Source organism: Oncorhynchus masou, chromosome 11 (genome assembly GCF_036934945.1).
Source record: "Oncorhynchus masou masou isolate Uvic2021 chromosome 11, UVic_Omas_1.1, whole genome shotgun sequence".
Taxonomy (NCBI): Eukaryota; Metazoa; Chordata; class Actinopteri; order Salmoniformes; family Salmonidae; genus Oncorhynchus; species Oncorhynchus masou.
This window is the reverse complement of record NC_088222.1, coordinates 46,927,537-46,948,036: the sequence shown is the minus strand read 5'-3', so window position 1 is coordinate 46,948,036 and position 20,500 is coordinate 46,927,537. Positions and strand designations below refer to the sequence as shown.

Here is a 20,500-nt window from a genome sequence, read left to right as displayed (position 1 = left end):
TAAAGCAGTCTAGATTACAGATGAGAGCATGGTTTCAAAAGCCAATGGAAGAGAGAAAGAAGGAGATGGTTTTACACGAAAAGGAACACGAGGTTGTAAAATTATTGGGGTGATAGTAGATGTGATTAGGGGGCTAAAGTCCTGAGAGGGCCCTCAGTTTCCTAGTTGGTTTATTTTATCTTTATTGAACTAGGCAAGTCAGTTAAGAACAAATTCTTATTCTCAATGACGGCCTCGGAACAGTGGGTTAACTGCCTGTTCAGGGGCAGAACGACAGATTTGTACCTTGTCAGCTCGGGGATAGGAACTTGCAACCTTTCGGTTATTAGTCCAACGCTCTAACCACTAAGCTACCCTGCTATACGTTTACTTCATAAATTATCGTGTTTATGCACTAAAACTGTCTATTGACATGTATTGACTCATTGACTTCCCTCCTTTGGCCTAATTTCCTACCAAGAAAGATGATCGAAGAAAGTTCTGAGGATGAAGCTGGATATGGGGCTGTGAGAGAATAGGTCTTAAATAACCCGGGTGGATTCTGGATTCAAAATGGTTTTATTTCAAAATCAACTAATACATGTAGATTAGAGGATGATGTGTCTGTTGTGTGTTTCTTCGTATGCGTGATAGGCATTGTAAACTGCATCTGCAAGAGCGAAAGAGAGACGGAAGGAGAAAAAGCGAGACGGAAGGAGAAGGAGAAAACGCCTGTGACTGTTAGACCTCTTCCTGTGGTTTGTACCACGTGGGCGGAGAGGTTTAAAAAGGAGACAACTTCTTCTTCTTCATCCACTTCTTCTAGGGAGGGGAGAAGACACCGGGCACCTAGACCGCTGGACAAGCTCTTCACCTTTTGTAGAGACAAAGGAGTCTTCACTCAGGTACAGTATGAACATATTGCATTAGGTAAAAAATGATGTTATTTCATTATGAGATGGAATAGAAATCGTCAAATTTAGGTAAGGAGAGATCATTCTAATGGGGGCCATTGTTACTAGTCCATTCACTCTCTACGACGCTAAAATGTCAATGTGTACAGTTGATCAATGTGTGGGGGAAAATGTATATAGTAATAGTGTGAAATCCTCATTCATTAATTTAAAAAGAAGAAACCATACCAAATGTTCACTGTAAAACATAAATGGGGTTAAATTCGGGACATTTTGGAGTATTGCATTGTCTTTAGATTTCAAGTGAATACGAAGTAGTTTACTATAACCAACAATCATATTTGCTGTAACATTGTTAGGAGAATCGTTTTTACTTCACCTGTCTTCAGAGGGCGAAAAGCTCACTCACGTAAGACAAAATGGCTTCCACCAGATAATGCCTCAATAGACTGATCTTAGCTGAGTACAATGGCGTTGGTATGTTGTCTGAACAGAACAATGCCATTGTACTGATCTAAGTTAGAGAAACTGACTCTGGGCACCGGTTGAGGGAAGGGGAGGTGTTGTCTTTTCCCCTTAATTTCTACTGCCTTTGATCAACACTAAAACTCTTCGGCATTAAGAACCTGTGCATTTTATTGTCTCTCAAATATGTGAAACTAACTGCATCATTCCCCATAACTATACAATTGTACATGACCATTACTCTATAGGAAGCTCTATAGCAATATTTAAAAAAAATCTATGACGCTTGTATGTTTCTGTAATTGAAATCGAAATATTTTATTTTATGACGTGTCTATGGCTGTAAGTTGTTACAGTATGTCTGATATTTGTTTCAAACATTGTTCCCCCCTGCTGCTGTCTTGGTTGGACCAGGTCTCTCTTGAAAAATGTAGTTTATCTCAATGAGAGTAACCTGGATAAATAAATGGGCACCAGTGTTGAGGCAGGTGCAGGAGAAGAAGCGAAAGAAGGGGGAAAGGAAGACATTGGAGGAAGTACAGTGCAGTCATCCATAAAGTAGAAAGCACTACTAAACTCCTCACCACAGTGTAGTGTTTCCTACTTTATGGATGAGTGTACTGTTGGCTACGGTGACAAAGACATAGCAACCAAAATGGCGCCTGAAGAGAGAGACTGTTCACATACAGGAAATGAGAAAAAGAGGAACCTGCTTTTTTCACATAGTGGTGGTGTGCGCAACTCAGAGTGTCACCCCCTACAGTTCACATGGGCTGTGCACCCACCCAACACTGAACAAAGCTGGAAATACCTCATGCGTCTCCTTAAAAAAATGTGAGGCACTGAATGCGTTTTCGTATTACAATTCTGAACATTAAATGTTTTAAATGTCTCAAACTGTATAGATATACTAATTTCCGTTGAACTGTAAATGGTCTGGTCCTTTAAAGAGGTCTTAACATTCTATGTTGTATCATTCTATGCTTTTGATTTAGGAGGGTATTGCAAAATTTGTGCTCAATAAAGAATGAAATAAAATGTACATTTTTTGGTATTTTCTATAACTATACTTTCATTTGCATTTTGCATTTTTAACACCAAGTCAAAATCAAAATTCACATAATAATCCACAGCACAACTGCTTTTTATGTGAAAATATACTTTATTCCTGTAAAAAGATCCATATTGAAAGAAATCGCCACCATTTCAAGTCAACAAGTCCTCTGTGCACTACTTCTGAGTTATTGCTCCTCAAATCAACAACACTGCCTCCACATGCAAAAAAGACATCTGAAAAACAATATTAACAAAATCAAAACAAAACATATTTACAGGTAAGCTTTTCCAAAAATGGGTAATACAAACCTTAAGATACAAAAGGTAAATCTTCCCCTTGTTTTCAAAAGAAAGCATACATACAGGTCAGGAAAGACAACAAAAAGTTTCATTCTCTGTATGAAAATATGATCATACCTTATAGTCCAAAGCCCCATAGTGCCGCACTTACAGCTAGCTGTAAATTATAATACACATACACACACAGACTCCTGAAACTCCATAACTCCATAATACTCCACACTTGGCTTCCACTGCATCAATAATCAAATCAGATGACTAAAATATTGCAAACATAATGCCAAGTAACGTTAGACCTATACATAAATATGACGATAATAAATAAGGCCAAATATGGGTATAACAACATTATTATGCATGCAATCAATAAAGTAGTGTAAACAACATATTAAGACTAAACAGGTCTCGTAAGGCTAAATATTATGTCAACTATATCAAAATGCTTGCTAAGGATTAAGGTCCTATTTAGATAGCAGAGAAGGAGCAGGGTAGATGTAGCCTGTGTGGTGACAGACATGGGCAGTAGTAGTACGCTCCTAAAGCTTGCAACAACAATGAATGCTACTAGCTTTCTGACTACAGATTAGAGCAGGTAGGTAGGGGAACATTGGTCCATTAAAGGCTGTGAAGGAATACAAATATCCACTGTAAATGTTCAGCCACTTTAAAGTACAACCCGACTCGTACAGTACAGCACTGATATATCATCTCTGCTTTCTTACCAGGATTATTCAAGGCCAGCTCAAAAGTAGCGCAACCGATGTTTCCTCGTTTTCTGCTATTCGTTATGGTCCCTTTTAATTTGTAACACTGATAGAACTATACAATTAAAATAATACATAAATAAAACTCAAAACATTCATAGCATCAAAGAAACCCGATTTGCCTCCTCCAACGTCTGGAGTCAGGTGTGCTTAGACTCCGCCCTCTGCTGGGGCTAATCCAATGGGTCGCAAGCAATGTTCAGAAAGTTGCAGATAAAACTGTGGCCTATAGAACAGACATGTGTCACATAGGCTGTTATTAGGTAGAACATACTATGCTGTATATTTTGAGCTATTTCACCCCAATGAACACACCCCTGGTGTTTCATGCTTGGTATCTCCTCGTTATAGTAACGGATAAAGCACCTAATATTTTGGCAAGAATCTCCCTCTGCGGTTCAACAGACACATTTCAGTGAGACGAGGTGGCTCAACCGAGCAGAGCTGAGTGACTAAAACTAGTTGAACCTGAGAAATGATTAACATTTAACACCAGCCCTGTATTCAACACAACACACAAATAAAACCAACTTATTACATTTACTAACTTCGCCTGTCATTTGGACACCTTCAGAAAACTATTACTGCATATTATACTGGATGGAGCAGCTGGATCAAACAATGCAGCTACAGTGCATGAGTTGAGTTGTTAACCATGGTAGAATAAAATGAACACTTCCAAACGTTTTAATGTTCATTGTCCTTACAACACTCCTAAAATGGAGGAAAATAAACATCTACACCGAAAGAATAAGGACAGACTCAAGACAGACCCTGGACTATACTATGACAGTACAGTGACAGGAAATTACCCCATACACGCCCAGACATGCACGCACACACACGCACACGCACACGCACACACACACACACACACACACACACACACACACACACACACACACACACACACACACACACACACACACACACGAGTATGAGTTCTGTGCGCCAACGTTAGACAGAAAGGCATAGATAGGTTTCAGTCTCGCCACCGTCAGTCTCACTTTGTCTACGCAATTCAGGTGGCCATAAGATCCATCCTTCCTCACACCAAAAACACAATTTACCAAACATACTCAACTTCAACACAAAGATCTAAAATAAATGACTTTATGGTTGTCAATCGTAATGAATGGACGGAGTCGTTAAACTTCCATTCAGCTATACTGTAGTGAGCTCATAATGAGTGAAAGTGTACAATTAGCGTTAAAAACAATACTTTTGATATGAGACAGAGAGGGACTCACTGACCAAACTGGTGTTTAAAATACATCTATGTAGAATAGATTCCAGATCGATCTGAAAAGTGACAGGGATGAGAAACAGCAGGCAACAGATAAAAAGATGCTTTCTTCCATCCTCAGTGTAACTGACAGAGTTGGACCACATACAGAGTTGGACCACGGACAGAGTTGGACCACAACAGACAGAGTTGGACCACAACAGACAGAGTTGGACCACAACACACAGAGTTGAACCACGGACAGAGTTGAACCACGGACAGAGTTGAACCACGGACAGAGTTGAACCACGGACAGAGTTGGACCACGGATAGAGTTGGACTACGGATAGAGTTGGACCATAGAAAAGCTAACGATGGGGAGTCTAGAGTCTAGAGCAGCATTTGAACATCACCTCTGCATCTGTATCTGATCAACTCAAAGCAAATCCAATCCTTCCAGAGATTACTTCCAGATGAACGTCAAGTACAAACCCTCACAGAGTGGTGTGGACCACTAATGGTTAACACGTATTAGGTAATTGGTGGGTATTTAGAGGCAGCCTGTAAGCACAGCACAGGTTAGGAGTTTAAATACTTCAACATGCTCATTAGCATGCTGTCAGTGATGCTGCCACGTTTTATATATGACAATCTCTGCGTTTGTAATGGCACCCTATTCCCAAAGTAGTGCACAATAAAGGGAATAGGGTGCCATTTCGGATACAGACAAAATATGCTCCACATATAGAGCTCGCCAGCTTGTAGTCGTAAAAAAACAGAAATTAGTTACCTTTGGTTTGTTCAACCATTCCTATGGGGAAAATTAATGGGGAAAGAACAGGGTTTTGGGATAAATAAATGTAGAAAATAAGGTCTGAGGTTAACACAAGCTTAGGAGATCTTATACTTTCTGTTCTATGAAATAATATCAGTCAGTTATTAGGGATTTACGTTGCCTTCAGAACCTATTCATACCCCTTGACTTAATCCACATTGTTTTACAGCATGAATTCAAAATGGATTAGATTTTATTTTTGTCCCTCACCCAGCTACACACCTTTATGAATTATGAAGCCTTTATGTACTTTTTTTTCCTAACATACATGCTTGAAAGTTCACAAAAAGTGACATTAGCTGATGAAGATGATCTCAACGTATAAGATCTCCTAAGCCTGTGTTTACCACAGATCCTATTTTCAACATTTATCCTAAAACCCTACAAAAACTTATTTAAAAACAATAATCTCCTCATAGGCTTTGTCCTACACATAGTGGAGTTAGTGCCTTTAAAAAAATTCATTACTATTGATCTCTATTGACAGCTGGTATTATCAAGAAAGCCCATTGAAGCGGTATATTTAGCTGTATAATATCGGCCAAGGACAAGTTAGTGTATCTGTAGTGACAGAACACTCCAACTAAATGAACATAGACTAAGACAACGAAGACTGATAACAAACATGTAAAAGTGCTTTCAATAAGGGGGGGTAAATGTCCCAAGTTTCAATCCTTCTTGCTGGATCCAAGCTTTTTGAAAAGCTTCTTCCCTTTGGAGAAGAAGCCTTTCTTTTTCTTGCCTGGTGGGGAGGCATCTGTCTGGTCTGTTTTTGAGGGGCTTTCTGGTGGAACGTGGGGTGGAGAGGTGCTAATTCTGGGGGCGGCTTGTCTTGGGGCTGGGTTGGGATAGTATGCGCCTGGGCCAGGGTCCATGGAGGGGTCTATCATGGCTGCTGCTGAGGATGGATTCAGGTCTAGGTGGTGGATGTATGTGTGGACTGGGCCAGTCAGCCCTGTCTGTAGGGGTGAATGTGGAACCTCCTCTGGTGTTGTCTGCTCCATGGAGGTGCTCGGGCTCACCTTGGGAAGGGAAACCATGCAAACAGAGTATAAGAAAATAAAACTTTCTGATCATTTGTTTCCTTATTGTTATCAGGATTATACTGAATCTGTCTATCCAAATAAAACTGTTAAGTAACAAACTATCAACAACAATCCTACTAAGAGTCAGTAACGTACATTGTACATGAACTGATTCAACTAACGCAACAGAGAGAACATTTGACTCTCTAAAAGCTAAACGTGTTAAAGATCAGGGAGTCTAAAAATAATCATGGAGGCCAAGGGATACAGGAGAACGGTTGGATAGGGAATGGATAAGTGGAGAATACCCAGATGTTCAGAAATCTCAACCCATCAACACATCACACCAGGCCCAAGCCTGACCTCATGAACATCGGGACCCAAAAGACAGGACACTACACATACTAGTACTGGTACGGTAGGAAGGATAATGATAAAGAGTAGCTCAAGGCGGAGGGAGTAGGGTGCACTAGTTGCTAGCACTCTGCTGGGAGGGTGTTTCCGCCCCAGAGACACTTACGCTCAAGTCTTAAAGTGCACAGTTCGTTTTTGCTTCTGCAAAAGGCCATGCAGGAAACAGAAGGAGAAAAGAAATGTAAAAACAGAACAGAAATTATAGAGACAACCAAAAAAAGACAAATGCATACAACGACTAAAAAAGCATAGATATGAAAACAAAATGAAAATGGAATATTTTGGAAAATGGTCGATAATAAGTGCATAGAAAGATGGGCAGTCTTCTGCAACATCAAATGCTGTATGGGGGATCCACCTTCACAAAAACACTTAAACATTTTCATGCTTCTATTTGTGCTCTGAGAGGCAACGGGCTAGAAACGTTTTTGGCAATTAGGCCATCATCAGTGTTTGGCCACAAAGCAGTTGGTGATGTACTGTACACATGTACCCACAGTGTCATAGGCGTAACCCGTACACAGACGCACCTGTAATTCTCTCCTGGGCTCTGCTAGAGGTAGAGGCTGAGGGTCAGGTGGTGGGGCTTTCCGAGGAGCCTCTGGCATAGCCTGCAGGAAGTTAGACGGGACCAGGCCTTTGTGTCCATTCAGGTCGCCCTGGAAACGCCCGCATACACATTAGACACCGACATCACATATAACCTTTACTGTAGTCAATCAAAAAAGACGGTCTGCTAGCCTGTCTGGTTCATCAACTACAACAGTATTACTACTACAAGAACAACTATTGTTACTACTATCTAATCCAACAGCTTCCCTTGTCATTCAAATGGTCATGCCTTTAAAGTGTTGAAACGGTATCAAAAAGATAGTGCTTACAACCTTCTCAGAGTTTTTGTTTACATGAGAGATAGCTGCATTGTTCTCTTTGGAAAAGGCGTATGCTTGTACACTTACATAGAAGAAGCCATCATCGTCCATGTCACCAAACACATAAATGACGTCCCCGGCACTGAAGGTCAGCTCCGCCTGCAGAGGACGATAGAGAAGACCAGATTCAGATTAACTTTATTATCCCACCAGGGGGAAATGAATTTGGTCATGTGCTTAAAAAGACGGTACATAAAACATGGAAACACAGAATCTACACAAAGTAATTCAATGAAAGTGCTATAGCTACACATTCAAATTGAACGTGTAATTTGATGTATACTTGAGCTTGATTTAGTCTTGCACTCGCATGTTTCCAATCACGCATATCAGACCAAAGGACAGTACACTCCGCATAACAGATTACTAGAACATGTAAGTATGGCGGTCTACATTTTTGCGTTAAAAAAAACGTTCTCTGTTGCAATTTCTTCATCTTTGCAAAGGCACGGTCATTGTGGTCACTCTATCGACTGCTTCCCCATTGATCTTCGTAGGGGGTAGTGGAGTTTTTCCTTCCAATTTAGTTTTTTTAACATTTATTTCAAGAAAGCGCACCACTGGACGAACTGCCATTTCTCTATCAAAACCTTGAAGAGAGGCTTGGGTCTGGGTAGAGAAACCCACAACAGCGGTGTCATCTGCAAATTGAGAGTATTTGTGACCCGATTCAGGAAAGTAGGCGTATGTCGCAAGTCACGAATTCACAGGAGGGCTGTGTGAACGTAATTTTTATTTTTTATTGGCATAAATGCCTTCTCGAACATGTTTACTTTCATGTGCCTTAATATCAAACTTGTATACCATCTGTAAATACAAATAAAATTGTTAAAACTACGAGCCTAGTTGGTTTAGCCACAGAAAAAGCGAGCAACATTCCTGCTAGCCATGATTGGCTGAGATAATGAGTGGGCTGGACATGCCGAGAGATGTGTTTGGATTGGTCTGCCATATAGCACACGTCTGTCTATTGGAGCTGGTCAGTATGTCTAGGTAATCGTGTCAGATTTTTATGTATAGCGTATTAATGTATCGCATAGTAAAACTACATAAACCTAATGTCAAGTTAAAGTGTACTGTTAGCTAGCTAACATTATGTGTATGCTCTCCACTTTCTGCAGGACCGAGTTTTGAAATCAGTGGAATTCGAGTATGATAGCTAAGGAGATGGAGAACACACCAGTCTGGATTACATTGTCAAACTAAGGGCCACCATGCATGGAGTCAGACAGGAGATGCTTCCAACCATGATGTATACTGGTAAGATGTCTAGCAAGCAACATTTTCAGATATTACACATTTCTAATTTTGACAGAAAGTGGTTTCAAGTGTATTGTTAGCTAGCTAATGTTAGCTGGCTGGGTCGCTAGCTAACATTGTGTATGATCTTACTCTTCGTAGACACATTTGCTTGACTAATTAAAACCATAGAACCTGGTTGGGTAGCTACCTGCAGATTCATGCAGGATAGTAACATCATGAGTTGTGATTATGGTCCATTGTTTAGCTAGCTACATGTCTTAACAAAAGACTCCATGCAAGTATGCATTTCAATAGAATGTCACCGCAACTGTTGGTAGACATACTAGCTGGTAAATTTGCTCTGGCTATCTAACTTACTCCGATTTCAGACCATAGGTAAGATAGTCTATCTAGCTAGCTACATTTTCAGATATTACACGTTTCAGATTTTGACAGAAAGTGTTTTTTATTTAAAGTGTACTGTTAGCTAGTTAACAATAGCTGGCTGGGTCGCTAGCTAACATTATGTGTATGATCTTATTCTTCGTATCTCAGACACATTTGCTTGACTAGTTATAGCCATAGAACCTGGTTGGTTAGCCACCTGCAGATTCATGCAGGGTAGTAATGTCAGGAGTTGCGATTTTTAAAAATGTATTTCACCTTTATTTAACCAGGTAGGCTAGTTGAGAACAAGTTCTCATTTACAACTGCGACCTGGCCAAGATAAAGCATAGCAGTGTGAACAGACAACACAGAGTTACACATGGAGTAAACAATTAACAAGCCAATAACACAGTAGGGGGAAAAAAAAGAAGAAAAAAAGAGAGTCTATATACATTGTGTGCAAAAGGAATGAGGAGGTAGGCGAATAATTACAATTCAGCAGATTAACACTGGAGTGATAAATGATCAGATGGTCATGTGCAGGTAGAGATACTGGTGTGCAAAAGAGCAGAAAAGTAAATAAATATAAACAGTATTGGGATGAGGTAGGTAAATTGGGTGGGCTATTTACCGATAGACTATGTACAGCTGCAGCGATCGGTTAGCTGCTCAGATAGCAGATGTTTGAAGTTGGTGAGGGAGATAAAAGTCTCCAACTTCAGCGATTTTTGCAATTCGTTCCAGTCACAGGCAGCAGAGAACTGGAACGAAAGGCGGCCAAATGAGGTGTTGGCTTTAGGGATGATCAGTGAGACCTGCTGGAGCGTGTGCTACGGGTGGGTGTTGCCATCGTGACCAGTGAACTGAGATAAGGCGGAGCTTTACCTAGCATGGACTTGTAGATGACCTGGAGCCAGTGGGTCTGGCGACGAATATGTAGCGAGGGCCAGCCGACTAGAGCATACAGGTCGCAGTGGTGGGTGGTATAAGGTGCTTTAGTAACAAAATGGATGGCACTGTGATAAACTGCATCCAGTTTGCTGAGTAGAGTACTGGAAGCTATTTTGTAGATGACATTGCCGAAGTCGAGGATCGGTAGGATAGTCAGTTTTACTAGGGTAAGTTTGGCGGCGTGAGTGAAGGAGGCTTTGTTGCGGAATAGAAAGCCGACTCTAGATTTGATTTTAGATTGGAGATGATTGATATGAGTCTGGAAGGAGAGTTTACAGTCTAGCCAGACACCTAGGTACTTATAGATGTCCACATATTCTAGGTCAGAACCATCCAGGGTGGTGATGCTAGTCGGGCATGCGGGTGCAGGCAGCGAACGGTTGAAAAGCATGCATTTGGTTTTACTAGCGTTTAAGAGCAGTTGGAGGCCACGGAAGGAGTGTTGTATGGCGTTGAAGCTCGTTTGGAGGTTAGATAGCACAGTGCCCAAGGAAGGGCCGGAAGTATACAGAATGGTGTCGTCTGCGTAGAGGTGGATCAGGGAATCGCCCGCAGCAAGAGCAACATCATTGACATATACAGAGAAAAGAGTCGGCACGAGAATTGAACCCTGTGGCACCCCCATAGAGACTGCCAGAGGACCGGACAGCATGCCCTCCGATTTGACACACTGAACTCTGTCTGCAAAGTAGTTGGTGAACCAGGCAAGGCAGTCATTAGAAAAACTGAGGCTACTGAGTCTGCCGATAAGAATATGGTGATTGACCGAGTCGAAAACCTTGGCCAGGTCGATGAAGACGGCTGCACAGTACTTTTATCGATGGCGGTTATGATATCGTTTTCATTTGACCTTTATTTAACCAGGCAAGTCAGTTAAGAACAAATTCTTATTTTCAATGACGGCCTAGGAACAGTGGGTTAACTGCCTGTTCAGGGGCAGGGGTTTAGTACCTTGAGCATGGCTGAGGTGCACCCGTGACCCGCACCCGTGACCGGCACGGAAACCAGATTGCACAGCGGGGGAAGGTACGGTGGGATTCGAGATGGTCAGTGACCTGTTTGTTGACTTGGCTTTCGAAAACCTTAGATAGGCAGGGCAGGATGGATATAGGTCTGTATAACAGTTTGGGTCCAGGGTGTCTCCCCCTTTGAAGAGGGGGATGACTGCGGCAGCTTTCCAATCCTTGGGGATCTCAGACGATATGAAAGAGAGGTTGAACAGGCTGGTAATAGGGGTTGCAACAATGGCGGCGGATAGTTTCAGAAATAGAGGGTCCAGATTGTCAAGCCCAGCTGATTTGTACGGGTCCAGGTTTTGCAGCTCTTTCAGAACATCTGCTATCTGGATTTGGGTAAAGGAGAACCTGGAGAGGCTTGGGCGAGTAGCTGCAGGGGGGGGGGAGCTGTTGATCCATTGTTTCGCTAGCTAACTAGCTACATGTCTTAACCAAAGACTGCACTCTACTTTTGACAAAGTATTTTAATTTCAAGTTAGCGTACTGTTAGCTAGTTAGCTATCATTAGCTGGCTGGCTTGCTAACTAACGTTACACCTTGCTCTGGTATTACTTGTTTACCTAGCTAGCTATCTAGCTACATTTCTTAACAAAATACTCTCGTCTTAGTGTGCCAGAGCACAGAATACCTGATTAATTTTTGAACGCTCAACACCCGTTGAATATGTCCAGTGTCAGTAAACGTCGGCAATAAAGTGTAATTAAATTGTTGCCAGCAGCACAATTACAGTCACCAACGCTCTGGATAACATGAAATCTGCCTAACCAGCTCTGCTAGGGGGAGTAAAATGGTCAGAGTGAGAGAACACTCTCATTATGTGTCTGGAAGTAGCTAGCCAATGTTAGCCAATTAGCTTGGGTGCTTGACTGTCGTTATGAGGTCAGAGCTTTCGGAACAACACTACTTATTGGCCAGAGCATCCAGTGTGCGCTCTGAATTTACAAATGGACAATCTGACAGCACAGTTGCAGTCACCAACATTCTGGATAACATAACAGCCTAACCAGCTCTACTAGGGTGAGTAATGTTCAGTGAGCTGTTCTTGCTCTCTTAGATGTCTGGAAGTAGCTGGAAAGTTAGTACAGAACGCACGGATAAACCCTTAACGAGATGGGTGGGGCTAAGGCTTAAGAGGGTGTGAACAATGCTGAATGGGTGTAGATAAAAAATGGCTCTCCAATAGTAATACCACAATTTTCTCAAAAGTGAGTTTACAAGTTGATCAACTTTCAAAGCAGAATTACTTTCCCATTGCTTCCTCAAATGCAGTTTATTATATACCATTTTGTAGTTCTGAGTTACTACTTTTATCCAATGTAAAAAAAAAAAAAATGAAATTCAAATGTTGCTACATAAGACCGAATCCAGGTGGTGAGTCACATTTGTGGGATGAGTCAGAGGCTTGACAATCATTTGTGTACAGTGTGTACAGTATTGGTGAAAGTACGCAACCTTGAGGGGCTTCCGCATTAACCGTTCAAGATGTAGAGATGGCGGAGTTAAACTTCACTTGTTGAGTACAGTTCACAAGGAAACTATTAATCCACTTGATCAGTAGAGTTGACACCCAAATTCACCAGATTATCCACCAGTAGGTGTGGTTGGATGGTGTTAAACGCACTACTGAAGTCAATGAATAACATTTTCTCTAGGCTATTTGCCTTTTCTTAATGTTTGTAGATATTGTTCAACATGACCAGTAACGCATCATCAACACCCCTGGAGACATGGTAGGCAAATTGGTTTGGATCTAATTGGGATGAGAAACCAGAGAGAATTTGTTTTTTCAAAAAATGTCATAGGTCAAGATGTCAAGGCTACAGGGCGTAAATCGTTATTTTCTTTTGGCCTGTTGTTTTTAGCTACTGGGACAATCAGCAACTTATTCCATAAGTCTGTAATTATCCCACTGTCCAGTGACAGCTGGAACAGCTTCTGGAACGGTAATGCGAGCTGGTGAGCGCATGCCTGAAGTGCCTTGTTGCTAACGCCGTCTGGACCATATGATTTTCGTGGGTTGACACGTTGAAAGTATTGCTTGACGTCATTCACAGAGATCTGTAAATCAACAGCTGGTATACTGTCTATACTGTCAAAGGAGACTTTTCTCTGCGATGTAAAATCACACGTCAAACCTATAATAGAAACTGTTCAAATCATTTGCAAAAGTAAGATCATTTGACGGTCATACAATGTTATTGGTTTGTAGCCTGTGATGGTTTATAGCCCTTGCCAGGCTTTCCTACTGTCCTTGAAAAGGTTTTCTAATGTGTCTGTGTTGGCTGCCTTGCACTTCTTGATTTTGCTTTTGAGTTGCCTCTGAAGATTTTTCCTTTCCCCTTTACTGACACCTGATTTAAACACTTGTTTTTTTCTGATTGGGGAGCTCTTTTAATTCCAGAGTTACCCACAATGTATTATTGTGGAACATGTTGATTTTATTTTTGGGAATAACGAGATCCTCACAGAAACTAATGTACTCAGAGACAGTATCCGCTGCCTCTTCCAGGTCATCAGCGCTGTCCATCAGGACCACCCAGTCAGTGGACTCAAAACAGTCCTGCAGGGCTTCAGTAGCTTCACGAGTCCAGCTTTCAATCTCCACCTTTTTAGCCTTCTCTCACTGCAAACACGGTTTGTAGACTGGGATGAGCTGAACCCCCAAGATTGGGTAGTGCCTTGGGAAAATACGCACCTGGGATGTTACCATAACAGAGGTCCAGACAGGCTTCATTTTGGGTAGAACATGTAACATATTGCTGGTATGATGGTAAATGTTCAGATAGAATGCACATGTTACATTTTCCCACAATTAGCTTTACTGCTTCAGGTGATCTCAGCCTGGGATACAAGTTTATGGATCAAGCCATGGATCAAGTTGGCAGCTATTTGGGTGTCAATGGTTGCAATAGGACTACAGTAGGCAGTACCCTCGTTAAGTTACAGTTTTAACAGTGGTCAAGTAGGCTACTGTGACTATTTGATCATAATGTAGGCCAACCAGAATGGCCTACCATCAAAAACAATGGAAAAAATGTATTCCGTAACATTTTAACATGGAAATAGCTGTTTTATTATTCAACCTACAGTAGCAGCCAATGTGTGGTGTTCAATGTAGGTCTACATTCCATGAGACTTGTTTATCTGTTTTTCCACTTGTCCTTCAGACTTGGTGGCTGAACATTTTGTGTTTTTTGATGCAAGAAACCACCTCACAAAATAAAACACATCATTATTCCCATACCATTATTACAGAGAATCAGTCAAATTATGCTACCCTCTGCCTAGCTGAACCTCGGCAAGACGGAGCTGCTCTTCCTCCCGGGGAAGGACTGCCCGTTCCATGATCTCGCCATCACGGTTGACAACTCCATTGTGTCCTCCTCCCAGAGCGCTAAGAACCTTGGCGTGATCCTGGACAACACCCTGTCGTTCTCAACTAACATCAAGGCGGTGGCCCGTTCCTGTAGGTTCATGCTCTACAACATCCGCAGAGTACGACCCCTGCCTCACACAGGAAGCGGCGCAGGTCCTAATCCAGGCACTTGTCATCTCCCGTCTGGATTACTGCAACTCGCTGTTGGCTGGGCTCCCTGCCTGTGCCATTAAACCCCTACAACTCATCCAGAACGCCGCAGCCCGTCTGGTGTTCAACCTTCCCAAGTTCTCTCACGTCACCCCGCTCCTCCGCTCTCTCCACTGGCTTCCAGTTGAAGCTCGCATCCGCTACAAGACCATGGTGCTTGCCTACGGAGCTGTGAGGGGAACGGCACCGCAGTACCTCCAGGCTCTGATCAGGCCCTACACCCAAACAAGGGCACTGCGTTCATCCACCTCTGGCCTGCTCGCCTCCCTACCACTGAGGAAGTACAGTTCCCGCTCAGCCCAGTCAAAACTGTTCGCTGCTCTGGCCCCCCAATGGTGGAACAAACTCCCTCACGACGCCAGGACAGCGGAGTCAATCACCACCTTCCGGAGACACCTGAAACCCCACCTCTTCAAGGAATACCTAGGATAGGATAAAGCAATCCTTCTCACCCCCCCCCCCCTTAAATGATTTAGATGCACTATTGTAAAGTGGCTGTTCCACTGATGTCAGAAGGTGAATTCACCAATTTGTAAGTCGCTCTGGATAAGAGCGTCTGCTAAATGACTTAAATGTAAATGTAAATGACTTAAATGCCTATTGGCTACTTAGCTTATTCAAACCTGTCTCAAAATACAATACTACCCCTTTAAGACAAAAAAAAAAGCTCTTTACAAAACTTTTCAAAGATGGCTAGAAATGCACGTTTAGTGTTCTTGTAGGAAGCAATCACTCCCCCGTTGCAGGGGAGTGAACTATAACTGGGCTAATAACTCACTAACTAGCAAATTATATTAACAAATGTGCACACGTTGCTACTTGTAGCTCTCGCTTTGATCTCTAAACAAGCACATGCACTCACTACTGCTCACGCTATAAACACAGTCCAGTTCAAAGTGAATGGCACAGATCAATATATGTCAATGTTCTGTTTGCATATAGGCTTATTCAAACCTGTCTCAAAATACAATACTACCCCTTTAAGACAAAAAAAAACGCTCTTTACAAAACTTTTCAAAGATGGCTAGAAATGCACGTTTAGTGTTCTTGTAGGAAGCAATCACTCCCCAGTTGCAGGGGAGTGAACTATAACTGGGCTAATAACTCACTAACTAGCAAATTATATTAACAAATGTGCACACGTTGCTACTTGTAGCTCTCGCTTTGATCTCTAAACAAGCACATCCACTCACGACTGCTCATGCTATAAACACAGTCCAGTTCAAAGTGAATGGCACAGATCAATATATGGCAATGTTCTGTTTGCATATAGGCCTAGTGCCACTCTGATTGGTTATGGCACACTGGTTTGTAGAATACGTGCCTGAGTCGTGCCTGTCAATGCAATAGAATCCTACTCCAATGTGCTTTGCCTACAACAAAATCGCTTGGATAGTTCATTTTGTTTCGGTACTGTACGTTGCATTCAAAGTGGCTAATATTGCATTGATTCGATCACATTTCCCACAGTAAAAGGAAATATTGATAGGTGTTAACTAACAGAGAAAACTCTAGAAAGTTGAGTGAAGTTCAATCTTCTGCTTCTCAGCATCAACTGATCTTTCTTCTGCACGGCAGTTCCGGGGAACATTGCAAACAATAGAACATTATTGTTACAGCTTTATTGTCAATTGAATCAGAAATGTGTACTTTGCTCTTTTAAAAATGTTACTATAACACAAGCCTTTTTTGTTACAGGGACTATCATGTCGCTTACCTCAATGTCAGCGTTGGGAGAACTCTCTCGAGGGTCGTAGTCAAAGATGGCCTTCATCCTGCGAGGAACGGGACCTGCTGGGTTCGCCATGGCAACACCAGACTGGCTGGGATCTGTCGATCCAACACAGAAATACAGAGTCAAATTTCGGACCAGATTTTTTACAATTTCTGAGTGGCACACCCTGTTCATTTGAACCTCCATGTCAGCATGCAGTTCATAGTAACTCAGAATCATGCAGTGCATAGCTAGCTTCACACCATCACAGGGAAAACCAAGATTAAAAGATTAACAATAGCAGTGGTTGGCTTTGAAGATGATGTTTTTGGCCCATTTCCTTGTAGGCAAGCAAGATGGTGAGGGTCAGATAAGAGTCACGCCAGTTTAGCCTGTTTTCACTCGACAGTTAGTGAACTGTAAGTGCAAAACATGAAAATACATGAGAGTTCATGTAGTGATGTCACTTAGAAAAGAAAATGAAACAGGGTTTGGAGGATAATGGAGATGGAGAAGAGGGAAATGCATTTAAGGAGATCATCATCATCACCACCAGGCAAGCAGACAATGTTTCCCCGAAGTTTCATTTCCAGCAGTGGTGGCAGAAGTAGCGAGGAGGAGGGGGTGATGGGGGAAAATCAAGGACATTTTAATTTAATTTCAATGACATCCCCAGTCAAGTCTATATTAACCCCAAAAATGATTTGTGATGATGATGTATTTTAGCTAACAATTATTATAGTGCATTCGAAAAATATTTCTGACCCCTTCACTTTTTCCACATTTTGTTACAGCCTTATTCTCAAAAATTTCCCCCTCAATCTACATACAATATCCCACAAAGCAAAAACAGGTTATTACAAATGTTTGCAAATGTATAAAAAAAGAAAAAAGAAATATCACATAAGTATTCAGACCCTTTACTCAGTACTTTGTTGAAGCACCTTTCGCAGCGATTACAGCCTTGAGTCTTCTTGGGTATGACACTACAAGCTTGGCGCACCTGTATTTGTGGAGTTTCTCACATTCTTCTCTGCAGATCCTCTCAAGCTCTGTCAGGTTAGATGGGGAGCATAGCTGCACAGCTATTTTCAGGTCTCTCCAGAGATGTTCAAGTTCCTCATGGTCAGAGTCCTCCTAGCGGGCTGTCATGTGCCTTTTACTGAGGACTGGCTTCCCTCTGGTCACTCTACCATAAAGGCCTGATTGGTGGAGTGCTACAGAGATGGTTGTCCTTCTGGAAGGTTCTCCCATCTAGTGACCAGCATGGTTCTTGGTCACCTCCCTGACCAAGGCTCTTCTCCCCCGATTGCTTAGTTTGACCTGGCGGCCAGCTCTAGCAAAGTACTGGTGGTTACAAACTTCTTCCATTAAAGAATGATGGAGGCCACTGTATTCTTGGGAACCTTCATTTTTGGTACCCTTCCCCAGAACTGTACATCAACACAATCCTGTTTCAAAGCTCTACGGACAATTTCTTCAACCTCATGGCTTGGTTTTTGCTCTGACATGCATTGTCAACTGTGGGACCTTATTGTCAGCTGTGTGCCTTTCCAAATCATGTCAAATTAATTGAATTTACCATAGGTGTACTTCAATCAAGTTGTAAAAATATCTCAAGGAAACAGGATGCACCTGAGCTCAATTTCTAGTCTCATAGCAAAGGGTTTGAATACTTATGTAAATAAGGTATCTGTTTTTTATTTTCAATCAATTTGCAAACATTTCTAAAAACCTGATTGATGAGGATATTTTTAATTTCATCCATTTTAGAATACGCCTGTAATGTAACAAAATGTGGGAAAAGTCAAGGGGTCCGAATGCACTGTACATATCTATTAACAGAGTTGGCTCCACTTCCAGGATTACAAGCTATCTAGCTAGTTACCTTGAAGGTTTTTCGGATGACCTGATGATAATCTGAGGAAGATCTGTAACTTGATGTCACTCTGATGTTGAGAACTTGTCTCGGCAGAAATGTTAATTATTTGTATTATTCTTATTGGGAGTGACGGTACGCCACTGCTAAATTAATATAGGATAAATATAGGAGAAACACAGACAGACCTTGGTGGTAGCAGGATAAGGCATGAGACAGATTTAGAGAGGTCGCATGTTAATGATGTCATCAAGTGTAATGCATGGGTCGTTCCACAAAATGAGTCCCGTTAGAGTCCCTTTGATATTGTAAGTAGAAATTGTGCACCAATATTGAATTTTAAAAGATTGTTATATATTAAATGAAGTGTCCTGTAATATAGACCATATGGAACATTCGATAAATCAGATATTTTATATGAATTAAGACTTTCTAGTGCCAAATTCAGCATTTTGATGTGCCCCTGGGCAGCCTCTGTTACTTCTAGGAATATTTTAACCCACTTAACCATAGCATTTCTCCAAGTTTTCACTATCACTGTAAAGCCCTAGTTGTTTGGAAGCTAAGGAATTGCTTGTATTAATGTCTACATTTGTATGACAAGCATTTTCCATTATAGACATCTTAATGCACACTTTTAAATTATATCAAATGAACTGAAAATAACAGTTACAAAAATTATATATAAAAACAATATTATTCCATAAAATATATATATTTTTAGGGATGCATGATATATCGGTGAACATATTGGAATTGGCCGATATTAGCTAAAAATGCCAACATCGGTATCTAGTTTAACGCCGATGCTAAAAAGCGATGTCAAAGCTGCCATGCATACCTATATAACGTTGGTACGTAATGACGGCACGTAAAATTTTGCGCTACACTTGCAACACAGCATTCCTAACCTAGCCCACAATGTTTGCTGTGTGGATCCATTAAATCCATTAAAGCCAAGATAATGGAATTAATTTCCCTTGACAATCAACCGTTCTCTGTTGTTGGTGATGTTGGCTTTCGCCGACTGGTCAAGCACCAGTACACACTACCAAGTGCGCTATTTTTCAGATGTTGCCCTACCGGAGTTACACAGTAATAGCGTCACTGCTATTAGCTTCACGACATACATAATACATACATACTATGGAACGCCGTTTGGGTCTTTGTGCATCAAAAAGGATACAGTAGCACTGTCAAAGTAGTACAAAAAAAGTCTGCAAACATGCAAACACCGGCCACGAACGATGCATTTACAATACCATGTTGGTAATAAAGCATAATTTGTTCGACAGCAACTTCTGGGGTACCTAGCTAGCACCAATACAACAAGCCTGAAAACAATGACCAGTAGAAACTGCAGTCATGTTCATTAATCTCAGCAATGATTTAGGAATCCTTGTAAGTATTAGCTAGGTTGCCACTTGTTGTTCATCTACTGAAATTTAAATTCAGAGACTGTAACGTTCTGTGCTTCACGGAAACATGGTTCACTGGAGAGACGCTATCCGAAGCGGTGCAGCCAACGGGTTTCTCCACGCATCGCGCCAACAGAAACAAACACCTTTCTGGTAAGAAGAGGGGTGGGGGTGTATGCCTTATGGCTAACGAGGCATGGTGCGATGAAAGAAGCATACAGGAACTCAAATCCTTCTGTTCACCTGATTTAGAATTCCTCACAATCAAATGTAGACCGCATTATCTACCAAGAGAATTCTCTTCGATTATAATCACAGCCGTATATATCCCCCCCCAAGCAGACACATCGATGGCTCTGAACAAACTTTATTTAACTCTTTGCAAACTGGAAACCATT

At 41.6% G+C, this 20,500-nt stretch overlaps 1 protein-coding gene and 1 long non-coding RNA gene across 2 annotated transcripts in view; one reads left to right on the top strand and one right to left on the bottom strand.

Moving 5' to 3' along the window:
- The first annotated feature begins 805 nt into the window (after positions 1–805).
- On the top strand, positions 806–2,400 carry LOC135548751 (uncharacterized). The gene is made up of 2 exons (XR_010456879.1): positions 806–884; positions 1,773–2,400. It is a non-coding gene; the product is annotated as an uncharacterized LOC135548751 (long non-coding RNA).
- Positions 2,401–2,500: 100 nt separating this feature from the next.
- Positions 2,501–20,500, bottom strand: part of LOC135547878 (peripheral-type benzodiazepine receptor-associated protein 1-like) — a 186,130-nt gene continuing 168,130 nt past the window's right edge. Inside the window, exons 30-33 of the mRNA XM_064977092.1 lie at positions 16,809–16,921; positions 7,937–8,008; positions 7,508–7,636; positions 2,501–6,560 (exon numbers count right to left, since the gene is read on the bottom strand). Coding sequence (XP_064833164.1) covers positions 6,207–6,560; positions 7,508–7,636; positions 7,937–8,008; positions 16,809–16,921 — 668 coding nt within the window. The 3' untranslated portion in view covers positions 2,501–6,206. The remainder of the gene's footprint in view (positions 6,561–7,507; positions 7,637–7,936; positions 8,009–16,808; positions 16,922–20,500) is intronic.